Source organism: Mobula birostris, chromosome 25, assembly GCF_030028105.1.
Source record: "Mobula birostris isolate sMobBir1 chromosome 25, sMobBir1.hap1, whole genome shotgun sequence".
NCBI lineage: Eukaryota > Metazoa > Chordata > Chondrichthyes > Myliobatiformes > Myliobatidae > Mobula > Mobula birostris.
In genome coordinates this window covers 52,622,417-52,644,015 of record NC_092394.1, presented here as the reverse complement: position 1 = coordinate 52,644,015, position 21,599 = coordinate 52,622,417, and the positions used below count along the sequence as shown (strand labels likewise).

At 42.4% G+C, this 21,599-nt stretch overlaps 1 protein-coding gene across 3 annotated transcripts in view; it reads right to left on the bottom strand.

The window, feature by feature from the left end:
• zzef1 (zinc finger, ZZ-type with EF hand domain 1) overlaps positions 1-21,599 on the bottom strand; it is a 261,590-nt gene that overhangs the window by 23,264 nt on the left and 216,727 nt on the right. For all 3 annotated transcript variants that reach the window (XM_072243417.1, XM_072243419.1, XM_072243418.1), the window contains one exon: positions 8,724-8,874. In XM_072243417.1, the coding sequence (XP_072099518.1) occupies positions 8,724-8,874 (151 nt within the window). The remainder of the gene's footprint in view (positions 1-8,723; positions 8,875-21,599) is intronic.

Here is a 21,599-nt window from a genome sequence, read left to right as displayed (position 1 = left end):
CAGAATAAACGGTGTAAAGGTAGAAAGATAGAAGGGCGAAGGTGCACGTACTTCAATGCAAGAAGCATCAAGAACAAAGGTGATGAACTGAAAGCTTGGATACATACATGGAATTATGATGTCATGGCCATTACAGAGACTTGGCTGGCACCAGGGCAGGAATGGATTCTCAATATTTCTGGATTTCAGTGCTTTGAAAGGGATAGAGAGGGGGGAAAGATGGGAGGAGGGGTGGCATAACTGGCCAGGGATACTATTACAGCGTAATGTATCAGGGTGCGTAATGTATCAGGATCCACTTTTGAGTCAGTATGGGTGGAAGTCAGGAACAGGAAGGGAGCAGTTACTCTATTGGGAGTATTCTATAGGCCCCCTGGTAGCAGCAGAAATACCGAGGAGCAGATTGGGAGGCAGATTTTGGAAAGGTGCAAAAATAACAGGGTTGTTATCATGGGTGACTTTAACTTCCCTAATATAGATTGGCACCTGATTTGTTCCAAGGGTTTAGATGGGACAGAGATTGTTAAGTGTGTCCAGGATGGATTCCTGTCACAGTATGTTGACAGGTCAACTTGGAGAATGCCATACTAGATCTAGCATTAGGTAACGAACTGGGTCACGTCACAGATCTCTCGGTGGGTGAGCATCTGGGGGACAGTGACCACCGCTCCTTGGCCTTTAGCATTATCATGGAAAAGGATAGAATCAGAAAGGACAGGAAAACTTTTAATTGGGGAAGGTCAAATTATGAGACTCTAAGGCTAGAACTTGCGGGTGTGAACTGGGATGAGGTTTTTGCAGGGAAATGTACTATGGATATGTGGTTGATGTTTAGGGATCTCTTGCAGGATGTTAGGGATAAATTTGTCCTGGTGAGGAAGATAAAGAATGGTAGGGTGAAGGAACCATGGGCGACAAGTGAGGTGGAAAATCTAGTCAGGTGGAAGAAGGCAGCATACATGAGGTTTAGGAAGCAAGGATCAGATAGGTCTATTGAGGAATATAGGGAAGTAAGAAAGGAGCTTAAGAAGGGGCTGAGGAGAGCAAGAAGGGGGCATGAGAAGGCCTTGGCGAGTAGGGTAAAGGAAAACCCCAACGCATTCTTCAATTATGTGAAGAACAAAAAGATGACAGAAGTGAAGGTAGGACCGATTAGAGATAAAGGTGGGAAGATGTGCCTGGAGGCTGTGGAAGTGAGCGAGGTCCTCAATGAATACTTCTCTTCGGTATTCACCAATGAGAGGGAACTTGATGATGGTGAGGACAATATCAGTGAGGTTGATGTTCTGGAGCATGTTGATATTAAGGGAGAGGAGGTGTTGGAGTTGTTAAAATACATTAGGACGGATAAGCCCCTGGGGTCTGACAGAATATTCCCCAGTCTGCTCCAAGAGGTGAGGGAAGAGATTGCTGAGCCTCTGGCTAGGACCTTTATGTCCTCATTGTCTACGGGAATGGTACCGGAGGATTGGAGGGAGGCAAATGTTGTCCCCTTGTTCAAAAAAGGTAGTAGGGATAGTCCGGGTAGTTATAGACCAGTGAGCCTTACGTCTGTGGTGGGAAAGCTGTTGGAAAAGATTCTTAGAGATAGGATCTATGGGTATTTGGAGAATCATGGTCTTATCAGGGACAATCAGCATGGGTTTGTGAAGGGCAGATCGTGTCTAACAAGCTTGATACAGTCCTTTGAGGTGGTGACCAGGCATATAGATGAGGGTAGTGCAGTGGATGTGATCTATATGGATTTTAGTGAGGCATTTGACAAGGTTCCACATGGTAGGCTTATTCAGAAAGTCAGAAGGCATGGGATCCAGGGAAGTTTGGCCAGGTGGATTCAGAATTGGCTTGCCTGAAGAAGGCAGAGGGTCGTGGTGGAGGGAGTACATTCGGATTGGAGGGTTGTGACTAGTGGTGTCCCACAAGGATCGGTTCTGGGACCTCTACTTTTCATGGTTTTTATTAACGACCTGGATGTGGGGGGTAGAAGGGTAGGTTGGCAAGTTTGCAGACGACACAAAGGTTGGTGATGTTGTGGATAGTGTAGAGGATTGTCAAAGATTGCAGAGAGACATTGATAGGATGCAGAAGTGGGCTGAGAAGTGGCAGATGGAGTTCAACCCGGAGAAGTGTGAGGTGGTACACTTTGGAAGGACAAACTCCAAGGCAGAGTACAAAGTAAATGGCAGGATACTTGGTAGTGTGGAGGAGCAGAGGGATCTGGGGGTACATGTCCACAGATCCCTGAAAGTTGCCTCACAGGTAGATAGGGTAGTTAAGAAAGCTTATAAGTCGAGGGATAGAGTTTAAGAGTCGCAATGTAACGATGCAGCTCTATAAAACTCTGGTTAGGCCACATTTGGGAGTACTGTGTCCAGTTCTGGTCGTCTCACTATAGGAAGGATGTGGAAGCATTGGAAAGGGTACAGAGGAGATTTACCAGAATGCTGCCTGGTTTAGAGAGTATGCATTATGATCAGAGATTAAGGGAGCTAGGGCTTTACTCTTTTGAGAGAAGGAGGGTGAGAGGAGACATGATAGAGGTGTACAAGATATTTAGAGGAATAGATAGAGTGGACAGCCAGCGGCTCTTCCCCAGGGTACCACTACTCAATACAAGAGGACATGGCTTTAAGGTAAGGGGTGGGAAGTTCAAGGGGGATATTAGAGGAAGGTTTTTTACTCAGAGAGTGGCTGGTGTGTGGAATGCACTGCCTGAGTCAGTGGTGGAGGCAGATACACTAGTGAATTTTAAGAGACTACTAGACGGGTATATGGAAGAATTTAAGGCAGGGGGTTATATGGGAGGCAGGATTTAAAGGTCGACACAACATTGTGGGCTGAAGGGCCTGTATTGTGCTGTACTATTCTATGCCCTATTAAATACTGAGCTGTAGACAATACACAGCGTCCTGACATAGGTCAGGGCCACATGGAGAGCCAGTGAGATTGCTTCCTCCATAGACCCCTTGTGGTGATAGGCGAACTGCAGTGGGTCTGGGTCCTTCCTGAGGCAGGGGTTGATTCTAGCCATCACCAATTTCATCACAGTTGACGTGAGTGCTATGAGACGACAGTCGTTAAGGCAGCTCAACCTGCTTTCTTTTGGCACTGGTATAATTGTTACCCTTTTGAAGCAGGTGGGAACTTCTGACCGTAGCAAAGAGAGTTTGAAAATGTCCTTGAATACACCCACCAGTTGTTTGGCACAGGTCTTCAGAGCCTTACCAAGTACTCCATCAGGGCCTGTCACCTTGAGAGGGTTCACCCTCCTGATGTGGCCTCCGAGACAGAGATCACAGGGTCACCTGGTGCTGCAGGGATCTTCATAACTATAGATTTATTCTCCCTTTCAAAGTGAGCATAAAAGGTGCTGAACTTGACTGGGGGGCGAAGCATCACTGCCATTAATGATGTTGGGTGTCACTTTGAAGGAAATAGTGACCTCCTGCCAACCCTGCCAGAGTCAACGTGCATCTGATGTTGCCTCCAACCTCATTCAGAATTGTTCCTTAGCTCTTGAAATAGCCCTCCGCAAGGCAGATCTGGTATATCAGGACAACCTTTAATGCCCTTTTCAGTCGGCGTTTTTGTAAACTCCATATTTTGACTGGAAATAATCTCCAATTTTTTTTCAAGCTGGCACCAATTTAGGATTACTGGAGCTGCAATCCATGGTCACAGATGTGGGTACTTCAGTAAGCAGCACCATTTTCACTCTTATTAGATTCATTTTTTTAATATACTGTATATAGTTTCGTGGTGCTCCAAGGGGAGTGGTTGACAGCCTGGCTCAACATTTCTAGTGGCCAGCGCAATTTATAGTTCTTATTTTAAAATGCATTTGTGGGATTATGGTGGGATGTTCAAGTTCATTTACTGTTACATTTTAGCTCCAGTTATACAGTTATTCACTTGTGTGTTTGTGGGTGACCCTGACTGTAAACATCAACTCCTCCATCTGTATGTGACTGACTGGTTCTCTCCACGGGTCATATTGCTCCGTCTGTTTTTGGGCTTATCAAATTAAAACTGGCAGCTGGGATAAACGAGCTTTTCTCGCCTGTCATCATGGACCAAATGCCCACCAGTTTTTTTATTTAACGCATTGTACTACTGCTGCAAAGCAAATTTCACCACATACGCCAGTTACAGAGGTGTTAGAAATTTTATGAACCCTGTAGAATTTCTGCATAAATATGACCTAAAATGTGATCAGATCTTCATGCAAGTCCTAAAACTAGATAAAGAGAACTCAATTAAATAAATAACACAAAAACATTATACTTGTTCATTTATTTATTGAGAAAAATAATCCAATATTACATGTATTTGTTGGAAAAAGTATGTGACCTCTAAGGTAATGCCTTCTACAAAGGCTATTTGGAGTCAGGTGTTCCAATCAATGAGATGAGATTTGAAGTGTGGGTTGCAGAGGTGCCCTGCCCAATAAAAAAAGACAAGGTCAGGTTACTGACAGAGCCTTCTCTTCTCAAGAAAGATCTCTTTATGTGCACCATGCCTCAGTCAAAATAACCTTCAAAGGACCTTAGAAGAAGAACTGTAGAGATGCATGAAGCTGGAAAAAGCTTCAAAAGCATTTCTAAACCCGAGTGTTCATCAGTCCGCAGTGAGAGAAATTGTCTACAAATGGAAGAAATTCAGTATTGTTGCTACTCTCCCTAGGAGTGGACATCCTGCAAAGATCACACCAAGAGCACAACATGCAATGCTGAAGGAGATGAAAAAGAACCCAAGGGTAAAAGCAAAAGACCTGCAGAAACCTCCAAAACTTGCTAAAGTCTCTGTTCATGTGTCCACTATAACAAAAACACTGAACAAGAATGGTGTTCATGGAAGGACACCACGGAAGAAACCAATGGTCTCCAAAAAAAAAAAATGACTGCATGTCTCAAGTTTGCAAAAGGCCACATGGATGTTCTACAATGCTTCTGGGACAACGTTTTGTGGACAGATGAGATAAAAATTGAACTTTGTGGCAGAAATGCACATTGCCATGTTTGGAGGTAAGGGCACTGCACACCAACAGCAAAACCTCATCCTAACTATGAAGCATGTTTGAAGGAGCATCATGGTTTGGGGCTGCTTTGCTGCCTCAGGGCCTGCACAGCTTGCAATCGTTGAGGAACAATGAATTCAAAATTGTATCAAGACATTTTACAGGAGAATTTCAAGGCAGCAGTCAGTCACTTGAAGCTTAATACAAGTTGGATAATGCAACAAGACAATCTGAAAGGCAAGACTAAATCAACAACAAAATGGTTTAAAAAGAAGAAAATTTGTGTCTTGGAATGGCCAAGTCAATGCCCTGACCTTAATCCTATAGAAATGTTGTGGAAGGACCTGAAGCAATCAGTTCATGCAAGGAAGGCCATCAACATCCCAGAGTTGTAGCAGTTTTGTAAGGAGGAATGGCCTAAAATTCCTCCAAGTCGATGTGCAGGACTGATCAACAGTTACTGGGAATGTTTGGTAGAAGTTACTGCTGTACAAGTGGGTCAAACCAGTTACTGAAAGCAAAGGTTCACATACTTCTTCCAACAGATACATGTAATATTGGATCATTTTACTCAATAAATAAATGAACAAGTATAATGTTTTTGTGTTTTTTATTTAATTGGGTTCTCTTTATCTAGTTTTAGGACTTGAATGAAGATCTGATCACATTTTAGGTGATATTTATGCAGAAATAGAGAAAATTCTACACGGTTCAAAACTTTCTCGCACTGTAGATTAAACCCAATTCTGAATTGCACACTTCAATTTTTATTACACTATTGAAGATATAAATGTTCTATAAAAATATAGAACTGATTCATTGAATGAGCTTCAATTTATGAATGGGTTATAACTGTGCATATTCAATTCACAACCTCTTGAGTTGGTTCATAATATCATGAGGAGCAGAACTGGACTCTGATGTTGAAATACATTTTGGGGGATGGGTTGAGTCATTCACAGGTAGAGATAAAAACCTCAGGTATAAACAAGAGTTCACCAAAACAACACCCTCCCTGCGCACCCTATATTTGTGCTTCAAACTATTGCCAATTTTTAATTTATTCCAATTGCATCGGTAACAAGTACACGTATAGAGCTCCGACTGAATACCAGACACATTACAAAGCCTCTGGCAACTGACTGTAGCATTGATTTTCTGACAGTAAGACAACTCTCAGTTTAATTACACTTACGTCTTCCATGTGAATCTTGCCAAATAAATTTAGACTGGTTTATACAGTGTACAAAAAGCAGAATTATTCAGTAAGGCGATAAAAACAATAGAAGAAAAACCGGGAGAATGGCAGGAGAGATAAGAGGAGCACTGAAACTATAATTGGCAAGTTTTGCACTGTGACTAGAATTCTGATGACTTTTTAGAGAATTACTTCTAATACCAATTATGTTTCTACATTTTCAAGATATTAAGGAGAGCAACGTTTAAATCAGTCCTGGTTCCTGAGCATTTGAATTGGAATGACACCAGAAGATGATCGTGACAACTGAACTCTGTTAACGATCTACATCTTCAGCTGTTTTTCACAGTAATGACGCAAGACATTTTGTAAAGGTTTACAGGAGAACAGTTTAAGTATTTCTTAAATAAACTGAAAGTTGAGAAAGAGCTTCAACTCTACGCCTGGTTTTATTACTTACATTGTTTTACAAGTTGAATAGAACTATATGAACAATAAGCAGTGTTTGGACCTTTTGGGAACACCTTGGGCCAATTCAAAGTTTGTGGCAAATTTCTAAGTATGCTCAAGAAAAATAACATGGAGTTTGTAATAGGAAACTAACATCGAAACTTCTCGTTACAGAAGTTTAAGTACTTACAATGGATTGCAGCATAGAAATACCAGAACAACAAAATGATCCATGTTGATATTGATATTCAACTTGAGCTTCTACCTCCCCTATTTCTTACTCCACCAACAGATTCTGGTCATCCCTTTCTGTCATATGTCTTACCTCGCCTCTCCTTAACTCCATATTCTCACCACTCGCAACAGAAAACATTTCACCTGAGTTTTCTGGTGATTTTATTAGAGATCACTTTATAAAACCATGACAGCTATTTAGTCCATTGAATCTATTTTCTCCATGATAACCTATTAATTCCATCAATTTAAAGGCAATTAGGTTATCACCAGCTTTCTCTTTTCTAGAGAGAAAACAAAATCTGCAGACTATTTAACCTCTTTGGATAAGTATTCCTTTTTAGTTCTGGTACCATCATTACGATTTATTTTAACAAAACCTTCTCCTAATACCTGTACATTTTCTGTATTGGTTGGAAACAATACCTGTGTCAGTTATCCATCTTGTTTTTGTTCTTTTCACCCTGTGGGAGCAGAGGACGAGGATGGGCCCAGCCTGATCTGCTGTCATATCCTCCTGCTTCAAATTTTACAATACCTACATTCCCTTGCCTATGTTCTCTCTATTCAGCCCCATTTGCTCAATGACCAGATAACCTAAATGACTGTTTAATCTTCATGGTCACCTTGAGGGAAGCATCTCCCTCCCCCATTCTTCCTGCAGTTTCACAAACTATTTTGTGATGAAGGGTCTCCTGACCTGAAACTAACTCCCTTCCTGCTCCCACGCATGCAAGCTGAAGTCCTGAGCACCTGCAGCACTTATTTATTTATATGTATAAGGGGTTTCTTCTTTCATATTACTTGCTAAGGCTAATAAAATGGCTTCTTTGTAATGTTAACTGCTGAGGTAAGGGGATCTCTGTAGCAGCATGTTTGGGTTACAATTAGTGATAACAGGACTTGTATTCGTTTGCTAACCAATGGGATAGATGTTATTCTTTATTGTGTGTCTGTAAGCTGTTTGCACGGGATTTGGTCAGAACGCACCATGGGGATGAAGAGAGAAGACGCACACGGAGAGATGCTGTGAGCTGGCTGGCGGAGCGGACCCTGAGCGGGGGCTCGGAGAAAATTGAATGGTGGTCCGAGGATATTGCGTGGTGAGCTCCAACATTGTGCACAAACTGTCTAATTATTATTCTTGGCGCCTTTTAGTTTATATTTTGGTTCTCTATTAATTCTATAGTTCAAATAAGAGTTATAAAATCTTAATTGTTTAATTGCATACTGTGTACGGCTTGTCATTTCGGGGTACGGATTTGAAACAGGACACATCGCACAGCATCCACCCAAATGGGAATTCTAAGGTTTGGCCGGGCAGGGGGTTATTACCCCGCGATCATGCTACTAGGTAAAGCGAGGGTTACATGTGTTTTTATTTTATTGTGCATAATACTTCTAGGTGCAGCCAGACCAAGTCTAAAATAACACCTCTATTTCCATTCTATCCCTCCAGGAATAATCTCAAGGAGTTGATTTGCTTTTCAAAGGCTTATTAACTTGTGTTGCCACTTTTGGTGATGTGTACATGCACTGGAGATCACCCAGACCTTGCTACCCCACAATGATCCACACAGCATGTAATCTCAATACACTGCACTCATCTACAAGCTTGCTTATGCTAATTTAGATTTGACTAGCTCGTAGTTTGTTGCAAGCCAATCAGAACTACTACAGGTTCACACAAACTCCATCTCCGTGCAACTCATTGGGGTTATTGGCTCCACTCTGGAGGATAAAACAGATGGCGGACTGTATAAGCTAACGTCACGACAGGAGAGAGCAACTCTAATGTGCACTGTTAGGAGCACGCCACCTTACCATTGCCCGCTTTTCTGCAACGTAGAATAACTCAGTCAGGGCTCGATGTAGAGGAGGAAGTATAAAAATTCCCGTCTGATTCTGATGTGCATTACTTTCCATCTTGGTGAAGAGCTGCCAGAGTGGCCTCAGCATTGTGAGGTCGCAGTCACTGGAGAAAGAAATAAATCAAAGGTATAAGTTTTGGTATTCTTCAAAAGATCTTGTTTAACCCAAGTGATGATTTTAAAATGGTCTATCTGGAGTTGTATCAAATATTAAATACAGAGATCAATGGATTGTATAAAGACATCGTCACACAACGTTTCAAATACTGTATAAGAGTTAGTTTCTTCACTATTGAGAAGTTCAAGTTCTCATCTACCAGTAAGGAAGCAACAAATTTATTGTTAAACTCCATGGTCCAAAAGAACAGTTGTGCCCTTGCCAATTCCATTCATATCAAATCCGATCCAGAGAATAACTTACAAAAGCGTCATACTCCATTCTTCAAACTTACACATGGATCTATCCTTGATCATGATTCTATTCATCACCCTCCTCCTTGCCCTTCTGGACATTAACTGGAAACAAATCAGTTTGAAGTGCAGGCAGATGACACCCACCCACACTGTTTCAAAAACTCTACAGTTGCTCATATGACAGCTGGTAATGGATAAGCAAAAATTTCCTCCAATTAGAACTGGGAAGCAAAACCACTGCTTTGTTCAGCTGCAAACCTCATTCTCTGTGTGTGAACTTGTATAATAGGTTTAGTGAATATCAGATCTATCAGAAGATGTCTAAAGTTGGCAGGAGTGGAATCAGACATAGTGCAGGTTTTGCATGTTTCAGAACTAATACTTTCTCCCTCTACTGATCAGAGGTGAAGCTTGGAAGAGAAAAGCTTTTAAAATGTGTTGATGGTTTTAGGAATATTGCATCTACAGGCTTTCATTTTGCACTTGGCTCAGGAGATTATGCATAACAGCAACTTTACAAAACCTTCCCTGAATGGAACTTCGTGCATAGTAGCTTGCTGGGCTCTTATGTTAAGAGTTAGGATTACTTACAGTATACTGTTATGATAACATAATAGTGGCCTCTACTGTCACGATGAGGCCACTCTCCGGTTGGAAGAGCAACACTCATATTCAATCTGGGTAGCCTCTAATTTGACAGCAGGAACACAGATTTCTCCAACATCCAGAAAATTTCTTCCCCCTTCTCCTTCTCTCCTTTCCAGCTTCCCCCTTACCCCTTCTCATTTGCTCACCTGCCTATCACTTCCCTCTGGTGTCCCTTCCCCTTCCTTTTCTCCCATGGTCCACTCTCCTCTTCTGTAAGATTCCTTCCTCAGCCCATTACTTTTTCCACCTATCACTTCCTAGCTTTTCACTTCATTCCCCCATCCGCCACCCACCTAATCCTTCCTATCTAGCTTCACCTATCAACTTCCAGCCTGTAATCCTTCCCCTCCCCCAACCTTCTTGTTCTGCTTTCTTTCCCTTTCCTTTCCAGTCTTTGTGACCCAAAACGACAACTCTTTATTCCTCTCCATAGATACTGCCTGAGCTGCTGGGTTTCTCCAGAATTGTGTGTGCGTTACTCTGGATTTCCAGCATCTACAGTCACTTGGGTTTTTGAATAGAGAGGCTGTACTGTAGAGTAATAACAAGTAATGGCAGGTGCGACACATATCAAATACAGAATAGCAATGGCGAAAGAAGCTTTCCAAAAAATGAAGACCATATTAACAGACAAAGATGAGCATGTACACTAAAAACAGAATACTGCAGTGCTACATTTATTCTATCCTGACTTATGCAGGTGAATGCTGGACCATTTCCCCAGCAACGGAAAAGAGACTAGAAGCAGCTGAATTATGGTTCTACAGGAGAATATTAAAAATATCATGGACCACACACACATCAAATGAAGTTCTCAGAAGAGCCCAAGCAATTCGATCACTCATACCAACAATAAGAGAAAGGCAACTCAGATTCCTAGGACACATCATGTGGAAAGATGAACTAGAAAAACTCATACTCTCTGGAAAGATTGAGGGGAGCAAACCTAGAGGAAGACCTCAGCTCATATACATCAAAAGCATAGCCAGGTGGCTACACATCGAGGAAATGGAGGTCATCCAAAAAACGAAGGATAGATCTATATGGAAAACCATGGTCACCAACATCAGCATCGGATATGGTACCTAGACAGACAGACAGACTGTAGAGTGAATGGGAAAACTAGATTTGAATTTTCCTTGTCTTTAATGTTGAAAACCTGAAATTTCCATCATAAAATGTTGCTATGTGCAAGTTATTTGCATAAACAATCAAATTATATTTTTGAAAGGTACTTTAATTCACATTTAGAAATGTCTTATTTCCTGTTTCCATCTAATCCCTGGTTTAATTGATCCTCAATGACTTTGAAAATGTTGCCCTGGGCAAGATCAAATAACCCAAGGTCTATCTTCCCAATCCTCTCTCTAAAAATTTCTGATTCCTTCTCATAAGATGCCCAAACAGCAATATTTCATGAGCTTCCTGCAACCTAGCCAAAAAGACAAGTGCATTCAAGGCTGTTCACCTTATCTGTAGTGTATCTGAGCTTAATCCTTTTAAAGCCATAGACATTTGGACTTCCATCTCCAAACAGAGCCTTCATATCTCCATTAAAGAAGCTGCTGTCAGGAAGTATTTCTCCTTCTACATCCAAGATAATTTTTTAAAAAAATCTCCATGAACACTGCTCCCATATCTGGGAAGCTTCAAATGTTATTTTTCCATTATGGATTCTGTTCTGGTGTAGTGGGCTGGGCTCTTGCCTGTAAATTCAAGGTTGTGGGATTAGTTTTCTTCAAAGGTTTAATCACAAAACTTAAATTGGCATTCCAGTGCAGTGAAGAAGATGATGCTGTCCTTTGGCTGACATTATATTGAAACCCTGTCAGCTTACGCAAGGTATTAGAAAAGATTAATATTAGTAAATAGAGAACGTCAGATCATTTTCATGTTTTCATTTGTGTGAGGTTACCATGCACAAACCTTTCCCATCTTACAACATTTATCATGCGTAAAGTATTTAGTTGCTAGTTAAGTGCTTTGGGACATGCTGGGGTCAGGGAAGGTGCAATATAAATACAAAGCTCTCTTTTCCTTTTAAATATACGGAACAAGTAATAGGGGGAAGAAAAAGCAAGTCAAGTGACAAGCAATTCCTTCCTCACCTCTGGTTTAGCTCCACCACAACCATTATTTATTATTCAGACCAATGATTTTCTGAATTCTTGCTGGTTCCTCCCACGCTCTTCCAATGTTGAAAATGTTCTGTTATTTTATGCTGCCCAAAGAGTATAAGATGCAGCTAGCTGCAATGGGGAGAGCAGGAGTTCAACAAACATAATGATGAATGTAAGATCAAGAAATAAATTCCTAGAGCTAGGAGACTACAGGCTTATTTATGAAACTTGACAGGCTACTAAATAATTTGAATTAATTTTGAAATACAGGTCGACCTTCACTAATCCGACTACCTGTAATCCGGTTCCTTTGATAATCCGGCACTGATTTCAAATTTTCCGGGCCACCGTACCAATCTGCTGCGCATTGTTTTGGTTGCGCTAGATCAGTTCACGTGTTGGCGCACTCTTGCAAAGCACAGACAGGCGATTCCTGCTTGTTTTCCTGCATTTATTAATATCATCTGCGTGAGGTGCGGCTGCCTGTACCCGCCTGTCTCACCCGCCAGCGGCGGGGGAGCTGGGTTGCGCTGGGTCAGTCCGCCTTCTCACCCCCCCTGCTGGCAGTCGCGCACTGCCCTCCGGCGTCGCCTGGCCGGTGCTCCATTCCCTTCTGCCTATGACCTCAGATCAGACGTGGTGACCCGCTGAATTTAAGCATATTACTAAGCAGAAGAAAAGAAACTAATGAGGATTCCCTCAGTAACTGCAAGTGCAATGTAGTCTTTGGGGTAACTGCAAGTCTGTGTCTTTGCTATCGCTTAGCTCATGCTTGCGTGCTGGTAGTGGGTGCACTTTACTTTTTGCTGGTGGGGAGGGGAACTTAGATGCTTACAGGCGGGAGGGAGGGGAGCGGGGGGGGTACTTAGGGGTTCTAACATTTAACTGTCGTTCATTCTTTGAGGTACTCCTCTGTTTTCGTGGATGGTTGCAAAGAAAAAGCATTTCAGGACGTATATTGTATACATTTCTCTGACATTAAATGAACCTTTGAATCCTTTGATATTTTAAAGGTACGATGAGGCGGTTAGCTATTGCTTAATGTGATCCTTCTGTAATTCTGCATTTTCACTAATCCGGCAGTGCTCAGGTCCCAGTGGTGCCGGATTATAGAGGGTCAACCTGTGCTGTAAGAATGTTGAATTTCAAATTAAAAATATATCAAGAATAAACTAATTTTGTTTTGGAGATTTAAAGTTCATTTTTTGAGAAACATCTCTCTTTATTCCAAATTGAAATGCACGTGGGTGCGAAGAAGACACCTCCTTCACTGTGACCCAGAGCTGTAAATCATTTCTCACTCCCTTTAACAAAGCTCCACAGCAGAGGACAGACTGTGCATCACAAAAACTACAGCGGTACTAATGAATAACCCATTATTGTAATCAAGGCTATAGCACCCAGATAACGCAAACACGAGGAAATCTGCAGATGCTGGAATCTCAAGCAACACACATAAAAAATGCTGGTGAACGCAGCAGGCCAGGCAGCATCTCTAGGAAGAGGTACAGTCCACGTTTCGGGTCGAGACCCTTTGTCAGGACTAACTGAAAGAAGAGATAGTAAGAGATTTGAAAGTAGGAGGGGGAGGGGGAGATCCAAAATGATAGGAGATGACAGGAGGGGGAGGGATGGAGCTAAGGGCTGGAAAGTTGATTGGCAAAAGGGCCACCTCCAACGGGATCCCACCACTAAACACGTCTTCTCCCCACCCCCGCTCTCCGCAGGGATCGCTCCCTGCGCAACTCCCTTGTCCATTCGCCACTCCCCCATCCCTCTCCACTGATCTCCCTCCTGGCATTTATCCTTGTAAGCAGAACAAGTGCTACACATGCCCTTATACTTCCTCCCTTACCACCATTCGGGGCCCCAGACAGTCCTTCCAGGTGAGGCGACACTTCACCTGTGAGTCGGCTGGGGTGATATACTGCGTCCGGTGCTCCCGATGCGGCCTTCTATACATTGGCAAGATCCGACGCAGGCTGGGAGACCGTTTGCTGAACACCTACGCTCTGTCCGCCAGAGAAAGCAGGATCTCCCAGTGGCCACACATTTTAATTCCACGTCTCATTCCCATTCTGATATGTCTATCCACGGCCTCCTCTACTGTAAAGATGAAGCCACACTCAGGTTGAAGGAACAACACCTTATATTCCGTCTGGGTAGCCTCCAACCTGATGGCATGAACATTGACTTCTCTAACTTCCGCTAATGCCCCACCTCCACCTCGTACCCCATCTGTTATTTATTTATTTATTTATTTATTATTAATTTTTTCTCTCTCTCTCTCCTTTTTCTGCTTCTGTCCCTCTCACTATACTCCTTGCCCATCCTCTGGGCTTCCCCCCTCCCTCTTTCTTTCTCCCTCAGCCTCCCATCCCATGATCCTCTCATATTCCTTTTGCCTATCACCTGTCCAGCTCTTGGCTCCATTCCTCTCCCTCCTGTCTTCTCCTATCATTTCAGATCTCCCCCTCCCCCTTTCAAATCTCTTACTATCTCTTCTTTCAGTTAGTTCTGACGAAGGGTCTCAGCCTGAAACATCGACTGTACCTCTTCCTAGAGATGCTGCCTGGCCTGCTACATTCACCAGCATCTTTTATGTGTGCTGCTTGAGTATCCAGCTAAGTACACTTATTCTGAAAACAAGTCTGTTTTTCCCCCTCAAAGTGTTCTGCAGAATCAAGTGATATTCTCATACCAAAACCCACCATTTAATGCTCTCACCCTTTTCGCCCAACACAAAGGAACTCAGACACTCTTGTGTTTGAAACAATCAACATTATTTGCAACCTACAGTTTCACAATGAATGAAAACAGCCCCATTATCCTTCAAATCTCTCTGTAATCAAATTTATCCAAAGTATAGCTAATGACTAAATTTGATGCTGTCACATTTTAGTAATTGTGTTGGCCTGATAAATGTCAGCATTTAAATTATGCAAACGCACTGCTGCAATTTTAGGGAAATGATCTGAGGCGGAGAACAAGTATGATCACCTTGCACTCTACCAAAGTTGACATGGATCTGAATTTATTCAGGTAAACAGCCCTAAAGAGACAATCAGACCTCATCAGATCATGGAATTCAAACTGCTTCCAATAGCTAAATGGGAAATGGAAAAACTCCACCTTTTATAATAAGTCTAGGATTGTAAATAGATAGATAGATAGATATACTTTATTGATCCCGAGGGAAATTAGGTTTCGTTACAACCGCACCAACCAAGAATAGAGCATAAATATAGCAATACAAAAACCACAAACAATCAAACAACAAAATGCAAACTATGCCAGATGGAAAATAAGTCCAGGACCAGTCTATTGGCTCAAAAATCTGAAACATGGTACTCCTCAGACATCTCTCACATATATGATTACAAACTGCACCCTACACGATGCTACTTACACATCAGCTGCTGATGCCTGCTCAAAGAATGACAGCTCTATGGCATTGCTTCCTGACAATGGGGTGGGAAGTTTGGGAGGGGGACCAGGTTCAGAAAGGCCAATGAAGACAGAGAAGCTTTTAGCAGTAGAGAGGGGGCGAGGAGAAGGGAGAGTCTTGGGGAAGTGGGGTGAGAGTGGAAAGCCTTTGCTGCTTGTAACATCAAGTCACTACCAGTTATCCCTTCCCCATCACCTAAGCAGGCTGAGTTTTATTTGCAACACTTGCTTAAACAATCCAAGTCATCAAAAAAAAATCAGGAGGAGAAATTACAAATGTTTTCATGGTCAGGTCCAACTGAATGAAAATAACAAGCTGCAGTAGGATTCACTCTTGACTGTTCTTGAGCAAATGTGTAACAGGAAGTGGAAGGCCTTCTTTTCATCAAACATATTATTGCACAGCACACTTTATAATGATGGTGCTACCCTCTCTTCTGATTTACAGATTCCACAGTTCCTTGGACATTCTGAAGACTTGAGGATACAGGCAGAGTGAATGCATGCAGGCTTTTTCCCTCAGTCTGGATGAGACTAGAACTAAAGGTCATAGGCTTAGTGTGAAATGTGAAGTATTTAAGTGGATCTGACGGGGAACTTCTTCACTTAAGAGTGGTGTGAGCGTGGAACGAGCTGCCAGCAGAAATGGTAGATGCAGCTTCAATCGTAACATTTAAGAGAAGTTCCGATAGGTACATGGACTTGATTGGCATGGAGGACTATTCTCTGAGTGAAGGTAGATGGGATTAGGGAGACAACCAGGTCAGCCCTGTTTATGTGTGTCAGTACTCTTTGACTCTGAGTTGACAAAAGATGAAAAATACTCAGGTCCAAGGAATTCATATTGGAGGCCAAAATGAGGCTCAGTTTTCCTCCCTGATAATGTGTTGTCACCTGGCATGGAACAAACACATTGCTCAACAGTTAACAGATGACACCGGAATCTAGTGCTCACTGCTAGTAATTTTGCCAGGGGCAAATTCACGTGTTTCAATCTCACACATCCACTTCTAGAGCTTTCAGCCTGGAACTGAAGGAGTGCCATATGTTCACTAATGAAATTAGGCCAATGTCTATCAAAGTGCATACAAAGACTCCACAGCACTACAAGAAACAGCTCTGGGCAGCCTTTCTCCTTTGAGTAGCCTTGAACAAAAACCATAGAATGGATAAGCTGGTTAGCTATCCAATCACAAACAAGAGAAAATCTGCAGGTTTTCGAAACCCAAAAAGCTGGAGAAACTCAGCAGGCCAGGCAGCATCTATGGAAAAGAGTCCTGATGAATGGTTTTGGGCCAAAGCGTTGACTGTACTCTTGCACAGATGAAGCTTGGCCTGCTGAGTGTGTGTGCCAACTGGTTAGCTAGTCTGCATGCTGCTCATCAAACAATGGTCCTCAGAAATAACAACAGAAAACACTCTCCAACATCGGCAATTTCTTTGATTTTCCATTATACATCCTTGGAAGGAACACATGAGACTGTAATCCAGAGCAATTGTCAACTTGCTGAAGAAACTTAATGGATCAGATAGCATCTGCAGAGGTAGGGTGGCTGATGTTTCAACTCTTAACCCAAAATGCTAACTATCCCTCTGCCTTCACAGATAAAACAGGAAATGGTTGATTATTTTCACATTTACCAAGATACAGTGAAAACTTTTGTTTGAGCACCAAGCAGATCATGCCATCTGAACTTTGAGATAATAAAAAAGCAAACAGAGTGCAGAGTGTAGTGTTGCAATTAGTAAGGGAGTCTAGAACCAGAGGGCAAAGCTCAGGAAGAAGGACGTCCATTTAGAACAGAAATGAGGAGGAATTTTTTTAACCAGTGTGGCGAATCTGTGGAATTCATTGCCACAGATGGGTGTGGAGGCAGGTCACTGGGTATTTTAAAAATGGAGGTTGATAGGTTCTTGATCAGGGCAAAGGTTAAGGGGAAAAGACAGGAGAATGGGTTGAGAGGGATAATAAATCAGCCATGATTGAATGGCGAAGGCGACTGAATGGGCCAAATGGTCTAACTCTGCACCTGTCTTATGGTCTAATTATAGAGAACGTGCAGATAAACAGATAAAAGTGCAAGGGCCGCAACAAGGTAGATTGGGAGATTAATACGAGAGGTCTGCTCAAGAGTCTGATACAAGGTCGAAGCTGTCCTCGAGTCCAATGGTATGAGCTTTCAAGCCCTTTGTACCTTCTAATCGATGGGAGAGAGCAGAACAGAGAATGACTAAGTTGCCTGTTGCGCTGTGTTCCTCTCGCAGTTTGTTTTTCCACTGATTCCTGGAAAAACTATTTGTCACATTACTCAATCACAGTGATTATGCACAAAAATAAAAGAATATTGGTGGAATTTTGGATAGATTACAACGGGACAGTGATACGATGCAGAGCTGGGCTGAGAAGTGACAGATGGAATTCAATCTGGAGAAGTATGAAATGATTCCCTTTGGAAGGTCGAAATTGAAAGCAGAGAACAAGGTTAATAGCAGAATTCTTAGCAGTGTAGAGGAATGGAGGGAACTTGCGTTTCACATCCACAGATCCCTCAAAGTTGCTGTGCAAGTTGATAGGGTGGTTAAGAAGATGCATGGTGTGTTGGCCTTCATTATTTGAAGGACTGGCTTCAAAAGCTTCAAGGTAATGTTGCAGCTCTATAAAACTTCAGTTAGACCACACTTGTAGTAATGTGCCAAGTTCAGCTTACCTCATTTATAAGGATGAAGAAGCATTAGACAGTGCAGAGAAGATTTACAAGGACGCTGCCTGGAATATGATCATTATGGATTATGCCAAAGCATTGCCCTACGAGGGAAGGTTGAGCGAGCTATGGTTTTTTTCATATGGCTAATACAAGAGGATATCATTTTATGGTGACTGAAGTACAAGGGAGATGCCAGAAGTAGATTTATTTATTTACACCCAGAGAGTGATGGGTACATGGAACTCACTGCCAAGGTGGTAGTGGAGGCAGATACACGAAGGACATTTGGATAGGCACATGGGTGAAAGAAAAAGAGGGGGCTGTGTGGGAGAGAAGCATTACATTAATATTGGAGTAGGTTAAAAGGTTGGCACATTGTGGACCAAGGAGCCTGCACCTCATTGTCCTACGTTCTAAATGCAGATGCTGGAAACACTCAGCAGCATCTCACACACGCAGAAATACTTGATCACGCAGAAGACTTGCACGGCATTCTGGAATCCCATGTCTGTGTCACACTGAGATCGTTCTGGTGGGATACAAGTAATTTGAGATATAAAATAAGCACACTTTGGTAACCTTGCTTCTGTGGTTCCAAAGCTTTCTTTTCAAATCATGGCTTATGACCTTTAATCGGAAGAGAAATAACCTAGAAATGAATTGTGTGAAGTTCCAGAGACAGGATGATCATGAGAGTTGAAAAATGGGGCACTGTGCCTTGAGCTTTCATTGGGCTGTGGTAGAACAAAACAAGAACCCAAACACAGACATCAGAGTGGGAGTAGGATGGGGAATCAAAGTGACAGACCACTAGACACTCAGGGTCACCTTTAAGGATTTAACTGAGGTGTTATGGAAGATAATTGAGCAATCTGCAGCATTTAATTTCTTTGACACAGAGGAGGTCACAGAATAAGTACCACGCTAAATTGGAGAAGACACAAATGAATCAATGTTTCACCTGAAAGGAATGTTAGGGTCCCTAGAGAGCGGGAAGGGATAAAAGCGCAGATGTTGCATCTCCTGCATAGTCAGAATGTTTTACTCTGCAAAAATGACCCTTCAGCTGACTGTCTAAACTAATCTCATTTACCTGCATTGGGTCCATAACCTACTATGCCTTGCCTCTCAAGTATCTGACAACATGCCTCTGAACTGTACAGATCACTCCTTCTACCTTATTGTTATAAGCCTAATGAACAATCCCCTAGTTGAGTCTTGACCTCACAATCTACCTCGTTATGACCTTATTGTCTACATGTACTGCACTTTCACTGTAAATCTTTCATTGTTAGCCGTTGTAGTACTTCAATGCACTGTTGTAATGAGATGCTCTGTATGGATGGCATGGAAATGAGACAATAATAAATCAATTTACCAATGCAACTATATCCATCTTATAGTGTGGCAACCAGATCTCAATACAATACTTAAAACTGATGTTTTATAAAACTGCAACGTAGCCACCCAGCTTCTATATTCTATGCTTGAATCTATGAAGGCAAGCATGCCATATGCCTTCTTCCAGACTCTATCTGTCTTATCATTGTCAGGGAAGTGTAGACTTGAACTTCAATAGCTCTCTGCTTATCAGCATTCTTCAGTCCCTACTATTTACCTACTAGTTCGCCCTATTTGACTTTACAAAATGCATCACATTGCACTTACTGGATTAAATTGCAGCTGTTAGTGCTCTGCCCAATTGCCATCTGATCTATATCGTATTTGTTAAATAGGGGGCCGTGCACAATTCTGATTTGATGGAGACAGACGTGAGAAACACGGAGGAACATCTGGAGAAACTTCTGAAATGCCCAGTTCACTGCTGCTGCTACTGTGTGATCGAGAATCTCCGGAGGGAAGGCCCCAAGTCCTTGGCTTTTCCTGTTGTTGGTGGCCGGGGCTGGGGTCGAAGCGCTTGGCAGAGATGGTGCTTGGTGTTGGAGGCTCGAAGTTTTCGGACGACTCAGAGTTGGACTGTGGTTGGCTGCATCGGCAAGTTTGCGGCGCTGGAAGCTCATGGCAGGAGGAGAGTTTTCCTCCTTCTCCCGTCTGCATGAGATGATGTGACTTTCCAGAGACTTTGAATTTTTTTTTACCTTGCCCATGGCCTGTTCTTCATCAAGTTGCTGTATTGCTTGCACTGTTGTAAATATATGCTGTTTTTTGTCAGTTTTTCAGTCTTGGTCTGTCTTGTGTATCTGTGATATCACACCGGAGGAACATTATATCATTTCTTAACGCATGCATTACTAAATGACAATAAAAAAGGACTGCGTGTCCTCATAATCTAACCTAATCTAATCCTGCTTTATCCTTAGGCAATCTTCCTCTTTATCCACAGCACGGCCAACTTTCCTGTCATCCACAAAGTAACTACTCATACCTCTTAAATTCACGTGCAAGTCACATTCACAAACAAGGTTCCCAGAAATGAACAGTGTGTTACACCTCTGGTCAGAGACTTCCTTCCACCACCGTCCTCTGCCTCCAATCACAAACCAAGTTTGACACCACTGAACCACATTGTCTTTAATCACATTTGCCTTAACCTTCTGAACCACACAGGACCTTGTCAAGTGCCCTAAAGCCAATGATGTCTACCATCTTGCCTTCAATCTTCAGAGCTACCTCAAAAAACTGAGATTTGTTGGACAGTTTCATACCGTGGAGCTGTGTGAAGTGAGATTTGTTGGACAATTTCACACTATGAGGCTCTGTGAAGTGAGATTTGTTGGACAGTTTCACACCATGGAGCTGTATGAAGTGAGATTTGTTGGACAGTTTCATCCCATGGAGCTGTGTGAAGTGAGATTTGTTGGACCGTTTCATCCCACGGAGCTGTGTGAAGTGAGATTTGTTGGACAGTTTCAGACTATGGAGCTGTGTGAAGTGAGATTTGCTGGACAGTTTCATCCCATGGAGCTGTGTGAAGTGAGATTTGTTGGACTGTTTCATAGTATGGAGCTGTGTGAAGTGAGATTTGTTGGACTGTTTCATAGTATGGAGCTGTGTGAAGTGAGATTTATTGGACTGTTTCATAGTATGGAGCTGTGTGAAGTGAGATTTGTTGGACTGTTTCATAGTATGGAGCTGTGTGAAGTGAGATTTGTTGGACAATTTCACACTATGAGGCTCTGTGAAGTGAGATTTGTTGGACAGTTTCACACCATGGAGCTGTGTGAAGTGAGATTTGTTGGACAGTTTCATACTATGGAGCTGTGTGAAGTGAGATTTGTTAGACAGTTTCACACCATGGAGCTGTGTGAAGTGAGATTTGTTAGACAGTTTCACACCATGGAGCTGTGTGAAGTGAGATTTGTTAGACAGTTTCACACCATGGAGCTGTGTGAAGTGAGATTTGTTGGACAGTTTCATCCCGTGGAGCTGTGTGAAGAGAGATTTGTTGGACAGTTTCATACTATGGAGCTGTGTGAAGAGAGATTTGTTGGACAGTTTCATCCCGTGGAGCTGTGTGAAGTGAGATTTGTTGGG